The sequence below is a fragment of the Vulpes vulpes genome, chromosome 8 (genome assembly GCF_048418805.1).
Source record: "Vulpes vulpes isolate BD-2025 chromosome 8, VulVul3, whole genome shotgun sequence".
Classification (NCBI taxonomy): domain Eukaryota; kingdom Metazoa; phylum Chordata; class Mammalia; order Carnivora; family Canidae; genus Vulpes; species Vulpes vulpes.
This window is the reverse complement of record NC_132787.1, coordinates 49,919,153-49,928,089: the sequence shown is the minus strand read 5'-3', so window position 1 is coordinate 49,928,089 and position 8,937 is coordinate 49,919,153. Positions and strand designations below refer to the sequence as shown.

The following is an 8,937-nucleotide window of genomic DNA, read 5'->3' as shown; positions in this document are numbered from 1 at the left end:
AATGCATGCGTCACAAGCAAGGACAGCTGATGCATCCTGTTGTAGAAAACTTCAGGAAATCTCAACCAAGCAGCCTCCTTTCCCCAGCCTCTCACCCACCACTTTTTTTTAAAAGATTTATTTATTTATTTATTTATTTATTTATTTATTTATTTATGATAGATCTAGAGAGAGAAAGAGAGAGGCAGAGACACAGGAGGAGGGAGAAGCAGGCTCCATGCCGGGAGCCCGACGCGGGACTCCAGGACCGCGCCCTGGGCCAAAGGCAGGCGCCAAACTGCTGAGCCACCCAGGGATCCCCTCACCCACCACTTTCTTGAACCAGCCTCAGGCTCTCCTTTCAGCAGGGTTCTAACAGCATTCCTTCGTCCAGGCCTATAACACCCTTGCCTACCCTCCTTGCCTGGTAATTCCTACTGTACAGCAAAACACAGCACAGACATTCATCCCAGAGCAGCCCTCTAGGACCTCCCATCCATCCAGGATTGAAAAAGCGGTCTTCTTTTGGGGGTTGGGGGCTTACCTCTGCCAATCTTCCCCATGACATTGTGGACTCCTTGAAAGCAGGGTATTGAATGACTGAAAGAATGAATAAATCTAGTGATGGAGAATTTCTTGTCTGCTAGGACTCCACAGTGTTGCCTGTGAGAAATGGAAAGAGAAAAAAAAGAAAAGAAGGAAAAAGAGGAGAGCCCCTCAATCCTACACTTAATCACCCAGTTTCCAGGTTCTCTAAATTACCTTACCCCTTCAGATATACCCATGAGTCTTTCAAGTCTCTCTCCTCATCCTACCTAGCCCCACTTCCACCCAGCCCCAGGAGATCATCTCCCTCACAAGAACAGCAGCATGACTCCCCCACCCCTGGCACTTACCTCTTACAGGACACGGATGGTGTCCACGCTGGTGCTACCTAAATCCTCCGTGCACCAGTCCTAAAGATCAAAATGTTACCTGGTCTGTCCCCAACTCACCTTTTAAAAATTATTTGGGGGATAAAGACTCCAAAAACTGTATAAGCCTTTAAAGGAACATCTGATTTTAGCCAAATACTTTTCTTAGGAAAAGTCTTCCATTTCTTCAAGTTAAGGTGTCCACCATCATCCCCTGGGGGGGATCCCTGGGTGGCGCAGCGGTTTGGCGCCTGCCTTTGGCCCAGGGCGCGATCCTGGAGACCCGGGATCGAATCCCACATCGGGCTCCCGGTGCATGGAGCCTGCTTCTCCCTCTGCCTGTGTCTCTGCCTCTCTCTCTCTCTCTCTCTCTCTCTCTGTGACTATCATAAATAAATAAAAAATTTAAAAAAAAAAAAAGTCCCTGGGGTTTGACCAACTTTAGCAAACAAGCACAAGCCCACCACTAAGTGGTCTAGGGGCTTCTTTCATAACAAATACTTTCCCATCCTCCAATACATGAGATCCTTCTCCACTTTCAATCGTCTCCTACATTCACCTTCTTTATTCCTTAATTAATGCATTCACTCTATTAATGGTCATTTATCTTCCACCTACTAGACCCCTAGCCTCTAGAAACCTACAACCCAGGTAGTAATAAGATCTTGTACATAAGTAACTGGAATTCCTAATAACTACAGTAAATATCACATAAATAGCACCAACAATAGGCATTATGGGAGTTCAGAAGGAGGTGAATTCATTTCTGGCTCTTGGAAGGTAGACTTGAGTAGAGCCTTGCAGAGGGCTTAGGGGTTTACAAGTCACAGAGAGAGGGGGCACACAAGACAGAACTGGGAGCCACACAGAGGCTTGGAAGCAGGGACAACTGGCTGTGTTTGCTTTGAAACTTTTCCTTTCATCCCCCTGGCTTTTATTGACCTAAGTTGTAGGAAAAGTTTTTCCAGAAAGCAAGGAGGCAGACCAATATTGTTCCATCCTGTTTTCTTGGTCACTGTGAAAATTCTGTGAGTAACTCCATTTTTAGAAATGTCATAAATCAAAGTTAAGAAAATGAAGGTTATCAGCCTTCTCCCTCTCTTTTCCTCCACCGTACTTCACAACCTAAGAGTAACAAATGGAAAAAAAAAAAAAAAAAAGAGTAACAAGTGACTCCAATTTCCCTGAAGACTTCTGTGCAGGAAAATCACTATCTCCAGGAGACTGTAGATCCTTTGTATGCTTGGGACCATAGGACAATCCATCTTCCTTGGGTCTGGAAGTGTGATTTTCAGGCTCAAAGAAGAGACATCCAGTGGAAATGTCTGAAATCGGCCGTACATGGCCTTGACCCAGATAGACCCCAAGGCCTTAGGCCTTCCCGTGGATAAAGACAAGATGAGTAAGATGGATCTTATCTCTTGCCACATCCTGAACCAGTTTGGGCAGACAAGGAACCCCATCCCAGTTTAACAGACTAAGATAACGTTTTATGAACATTCTTTCGCTGCTACCTCTAATGAGAGAGATCTGAAAGGAGCCCCTCCCTGCTGAGGTCTGGTAAGGACCCAGCAGCCCAAATGGAGACTGATTAACAGGCATCCCAAGCAGTGACTCAAACCATGGGCAATTTCAGAGGAAGCTCGTTATGGTGACTCCACAATTAGGACATCAATCCACGTGACCAGTCAGTACTGCAGGAGGCAGGACCAGGCACTATATAAAAGTCCCTATTCTGCTGAGCCCTGCAATCCACATCCTTTGTTGAGTCTTGCTGAAGACAGGTAAGTGGGGACATCTGTGTCCTCTCTCCCACTTGCTGCTCTGCCTTCAGGAGGCTCCTCTCTTCCTCCACTGCGCTGTACTTCCCACTGATTTTCAGTGGCTTGCCATTTCTTGGGCCTCTCACACCATCCTGTGTATCTGTCTAGTCTCTTGTACCTGGTTATCAAAAAGATTAGTCAAATAGAGGAAAAGGGAAGATCTGTGGTGGAACTAGGTGTCAGGTAGGATTGGTAGACAAGAGCTATGAGAATATTCCCACCTAGGATATGGTTGTCAGAGGGAGCTGAAATAGGGATAGAAAAGAGAAAAGGATAAAAAATAAAAATAAATAAATAAAAAATAAAAAAACTGCAAACAAGTTCTTAGGGTTAATAATCATTCACTCCCCATTTCCCTCTACCAACCCATCATCTCCCAGTTCCCATCCTGGTACTATTACTAAAGTTAATTTCAAATCTTGTGTTTGTTTCAGGTCCTGCTACCCACCCTAGGATGTCATTTAATGAACAACAGTGCAAGCAGCCATGTGTGCCTCCTCCATGTCTTCAAAAGACCCAAGAGCAATGCCAGGCAAAGGCTGAGGAGGTATGCCTCCCTTCATGCCAGGATCCCTGCCAAGAGAAGTGCCCAGTGCAAGTTCAGGAGGTGTGTCTTCCTCAGTGCCAGGAATTAAACCAAGAGAGTTGCCCACAGCAAGTCCAAGACCAATTCCCACCTCAGTGTATAGAGCCATACCAGGAGCTATCTCAGACAAAATGTGTGGAAGTTTGTCCACAGAAAGTTCAAGAAAAGTGCTTATCCCTCAGCAAGGGAAAGTAGGGTCTCATGATGAGTCATCTTGAGTCAAGAAGATGGCCAACAGATGAAAACCGAATCCAAACCCATGCAATGGTAGCCTCCACCTGTGGGTACCTCTCTGTGCACTTTGTTCTTGCTGCCTGGCTTCTTCAGTATTCCAGGACTGGGTCTGTTGTCTCTGAAGACATTTTTCTCTGCATTTCATCAATCTCTGTGAATAAGTATTGTTTTCAGCAGTCTAGTGGAAAGTAGAAACTGTAGGAAGAGTGCTGTTGTAAGGGAAGACCATAGAAACATCATTCAGCTTCCATGGGGCATGAACTCACCCAGCCCTGAGTGTGTAACAGCCAAGAATGATGCTTCCATACATCATTCAGAGCATCAGCCTCTACTCGAGCCTCAAAACAAGTTGACTTTTGATGGACTTTGCACTGATTACCACCACCACCACCATGAATACTGAGAAGAGGTTGGTGATGTTATAGAAAAAAAAACTTGGGTCACTTTGTCTATGCATCCTAAAAAGGAAATGCAAATGATTGGACATTGGAATGTTAGTTGTGCTTTTAAAAATGAAACAAAAGCATATAATGATTTAATCCAAACAGCCAATAAGGACAGATGAGATGGGGTGTCTGGGGTCCTGATTGATCTTGTGCTTGATGGCTGGTTTGCTTTGGGCCCTATAATTTCATATTACATGCTTTAGAGATGTGATTTGTGTCTGTGTGGTGCAAATCTGGGCTGTTCTCCAGCTTCATTGCTTTCTTCTCCCTGGTGAAGGTAAAATATAAAATAAAACTGATCCCAAGGCTGAAGTCTGGCTTGATGTGTGTTCTTTCTTCCTCCTCACTGCCCAACCACAGTCCCTCCCTGTGATGATCATGTTCCCCTTTTCTTGGACAATCTGGAGTAGGAATGAAAAACAGAGCTCTCAGGTGCAGATAAAACAACAATGTTGACAGAGGCCTCGTAGAAGTTCACGTGGATTGTTCCACTCCCACTCATAATGCATCATGAGCTCACTTATGCACACATTTCCCACCTAGGAGAATCCATCAGAGCCTGGGACATGCCTACACTCAGAATTTCACATCCAGAATTCTTGCCACTATGACTTTTTCCTCTCTGATCCTTGCTTTTGGGAGAAAGGACTCAAATGGGGAGGAGGAGTATTATATGAAAGAAGGAGTCCCCAGTGAATCTATGATATCTTTCAAGCATAGCATCACTGTGAGAAGGAAGAACTAAGCATAATTCTGAGATGAATAGACTCAAGGACCAAAATAGGCCTGCCATCTCAGATTTCAGGAAAGCCCGTCAGCCCAGGTCACCTCCCTGTAACATAACACCCACTTCCTCTCACTGAAAGGATCCAGTAGAAGCAAGACTTACTTACATGAAAGACCTCATAGCTGCTTCCTCAGTGGTGCCTTGAGGTCTGATCTGGACTCTTAAGTCATAGAACCAGTCTCCTAAGATCCGAAGAGGCCCATAACACCCCTGGGCCACCCCCCCTCTTCCGAGTCAGCCCATATGAGTAGACCCAGTGGAGAGTTACTTGGCTGACTTGAGGGCCTTGCAGCACTGGACTCACCTCAATCCCTTAATCTTAGAGATTTTCTAAGGCAAGAGAGGAGGATGCAGGGGGAAACTTGGGGGAAGATTTCAAGCAGTGACATGAAGCCCTGAGGACTCACTGACTCTGCAGATGGCAAACACAGGCCCTGAGCTCTATGCACATTTTCTGAGGGAATCCTGGCAGCAGCTCGAGGGGTTCATGCATTGCCCCTTTATCTTTATTAGGGAACTGGTCTGGCCTCACAAAGCAAGTAAGTGGTGAAGTCAAGATTCCAACTGCAGTCCCTCCTGATTCCAGAATAGAGCTTTTACTTGTATGAAGAAGTGCCTATGGCACACAGAAAGATTTCCAGAACTGACTTCACATTCATTTATTCATCCACCTACTGAGTGCCAGGGGCTAGAAAGACAGTGGTAAATAGGCAGGCAGCATCCCTGAGCAGAACTAGAAATCTGCTTTCCATAGGCCATGCCTGCCTAGGGGGCCTCTCTAAAACCTGGACATCCCAAGTACTGAACGTCTCCAGGTACTTGAATCGCAGTTCTTTTCCCTCCCTGCATGGTTGGAATAAATTCTCTCTTCTATTTTCTGGCTTTGGAATAAGCCACAACCTACAATAGGCCCAGAGAACCCTGGGCCACAACCTACAATAGGCCCAGAGAACCCTCCTAGCAGTAGAGCTTCTAACTGGGCTGAAGAGGGGAGGTTCATGACACTTCTCCAGCCTGGCTCAAGCCCAAGAAATGTCTTTGTTCTCCAGCGCTAAAAGCATACACAGATTGAAGTCCAAGATAGGGCACTCAGACGCTGAGCAGAAGTGCATGCTAACAAGCAGAGAGAGTCCATCAACATCAGAGAAAGAACTGCCTGCTGATTACAGGGGAGGCCTCAGTAGATGGCAAGGAGACACACCTACAGATTGTAGATGAAGGAACAGACATCAAGGAGCCAGAAGACCTTCATCACACTCTGCCATGAGAATGGCCATATCTTCCTCATGCTCACAGAGCTCTGACCTAGGCCCTGCACACACTGCTGCTACAGGATCAGGACCCTAATGACATGGGTCTGGGACATGGGACGGTTAGGATGTAGGTGTTTGTATCTGTGCTGAAACCTTTCAGAAAGAGGGAGAGAGACATTAACAAGGGGAGTCTGGATTTAGAAGTTCTAGTTGACAGTCCCTAAGGAAAAGACAAAACTGGAGCCCATAATTTGAATATACTCCTAGATCAAATACCCATAGCTGCATAACTGAAATTTTCAACTATCCTGATTCCCCCCAAATGTGAGCTCTGACCGTAAACGAACTTAAGCTTTCCTCATATCAGCATGACCTCACAGCTTCATGAGCCTATAGGCAACAAGCAAGTAAGTTTATGTAGCACTGTTCCCTAAAAAGAATGTAGGCATCTAGTAGTCAATCATTAATAGAGATCGATGTACTTATGCTTTATCAACTGAGCTGTAAGCCTCATTTTGTGAGCTTCTTGCTACTTTCATGTTGAAATCTTCCAGTTTTGTAAACTATTCTTTTGTCCTTTTCTCTTAACTTGATTTGATTTCAGTTTTGATACAGTTAATTCAATATGTGACAAGAGTGGACCTATGGGCTCCATGTGTCAAGAGTAAAAGTATCAAGAAAACATCAGTAGATATTTACAGAGAACCCACTCTGCACCAGGCTCTGGAGAACTGTTGGGATGGACCCATGTGATAGTACAATGGCCTGAACACTTTCATATTAGAAACTGTTAAAATCTATTTAGACTAGAAAATAAAATACCCAAGGGATCAGGATAGCTCTTCTCAATATTTTAAGTGCTTTAGTGGGGAAGGGATTGGATTTCTGCGAGGTTCTAAAGGACACAGTGGGGATCTATGGATAGAAGTTACTGATTTGGTTCAGTTTAAGAATTTTCTTATGATGCGATTTGTTTGCTGGTGACAAGAGCTTCCCTTGGACATGCTACATTCCCATGAACTAGAAGAATGCAACTAGGGAGTGATAGCAAGTGTGAATACTAAGCCTCCTCCCAACCTGTCTGGCACTAAGATTCAACTAGCTCATCTAGCTCTCCTGGGCAAAATGGGACCCAGGGGCAGGGGAACGTAACAGGACAAAAAGACTCAGAAGGCCAGACCCTGAGGTCAGAAGACAGAGAAAATTACTCTGGCCTCTAGGACACTGCTTGGAAGCCCTAGGGACCAGCACAGTGTGCTTCATGGCTTGAGACTAAGGAAAGGAGGAAGTTAAGTGATGGCAAGTGGCTCCCTCAAATTTAGGTATTTTCTTAGTATCTTTATGGGGCCCAAACACTTCATCCTTGAGTAGTACCTTATAATAATTCCTCACCAACTTCCAAATCCAACCTTCCCAGTCTAGGTTTAGAACATCTCTTTCCCCTTTATTCCTTGCTTCTTTGCCTTCTGGACCTCCTTTCTCTCCTGGGCCAGAGGTGGCCCATCTATTCCAGTGCATGTGTACCTGAGAACCCATCATAGCCTCCTTTCTACCTGCATCTGTCTCTCTCTCTCCCACCCAGGATTCTCCCTCTGCTTGTGTCTGTCAGCCCATGAGTTTCAAACTTACCTCCTCCTGGAAATCTTCCATGTCAAGGAGCCAGCAGGTGCATCTACACAAGTTTCGAGTGGTCTGTTTCCCCCTTGCAGCTACCCTGTGTGTAATTACCTGTATCTCCTGTCAGCATGAGAGCCCTAGATGGCAGCTGTGCCTTGCTGTGCTCTTTGCCTGTCTTCATGGGGCCAACTATCCTGAAGTCTTAGGAACTCCCAGAGTCAGTAAACCAGCATGCCCTCTGAGCAGAGACAAAAAAGGCTTCTTTTATTTATAGGGTAACAAACCATCCTGGTTTGCCTGGGACTAAGGGGGTGTCCAGCATGCAGGACTTTTGATTTTAAAATTGCACGGTCCCAGGGAAACCAAGACAAGTTGGTTACCCTGTCTGTGTACCTGCATATATAGGACATGATGTTTGTTGCTATGGGAACACAGAGGGAAAGCAGATGAGATGTCTATGCTGGAGGAATTTGCAGCCCAAGATTGAAATGGGGAGAACTTTCTGAAAAATTGTGTACCCAGAAGGCTTAGTGCCTACTGCCTGCTGTCCATCACAGCACCATTCTGGGTATGCATATGCGTGTGCATGTGTGTCTGTGTGTGTCTGTGTGTATTGGGTGAGGGACACTAGATCAGCTGGCAGGTCCCCAGGCTAGCCCTTTATAAGTACAAACTGTTAGATCCTTGGCCAGAGAAGTAGTATAGTGGGAGATATCCCCATGTCCTCCACTCCATTCCCACTGCCATCACTAACCTCAGGATGCCTCGGCCAATGGGTGGCAGGTCTGGACTCAGTCACTCTTGCTCTTTTTCCTCTCCCATGGATATTTGCCTCTCACCTAGAGGTGGCTGGAAGAAGAGAGGGTGGGCTGGCAGGGCTCTGCATCTCCCACACTCCCAACCTCCCAACCAATCTTGTACCCACCAGCCCTCTAAAAAAAAAAAAAAAAAAAAAAAAAAAAAACCTAGGGACTGCTTCTGTTTATCCAAGAGCACCATCTCCTGGCCTCAGAGGCACTGGGCGTTCTGTGGGCCACACCCATCCTGGCCTTATGTCTGAGAAGGCCACACTGGGGGTTAGCCAAGGCAAGGTGCTGGTGGAGGCAACAGCAGAGATGTAGCATCTAATAGAATAAGAGGAAGGCTTAATATGCAAGACAGAGTTATATAACATATGGGGCAGGTGCATTAGGCATTGTGGTTCAGAATATAGGCTCAGGAATCCGACTGCAAGGATTAAAACCTTCTATTCTATAAAAATTAGTGAAAGGGAATAAAGGGAAAGGAGTGAAAATATC

The 8,937-nt window shown here is 45.6% G+C and overlaps 1 protein-coding gene across 1 annotated transcript; it reads left to right on the top strand.

Moving 5' to 3' along the window:
• The first annotated feature begins 3,170 nt into the window (after nucleotides 1-3,170).
• On the top strand, nucleotides 3,171-4,294 carry PRR9 (proline rich 9). Its single transcript, XM_025983299.2, has one exon. The coding sequence runs from the start codon at nucleotides 3,171-3,173 to the stop codon at nucleotides 3,495-3,497; it is 327 nt and encodes a 108-aa protein (XP_025839084.1). The 3' UTR covers nucleotides 3,498-4,294.
• Nucleotides 4,295-8,937: the final 4,643 nt, after the last annotated feature.

Coding starts and splice junctions, on each gene's coding strand:
- PRR9 (XM_025983299.2), top strand. CDS start 3,171: ATGTCATTTAATGAACAACAGTGCAAGCAGCCATGTGTGCCTCCTCCA.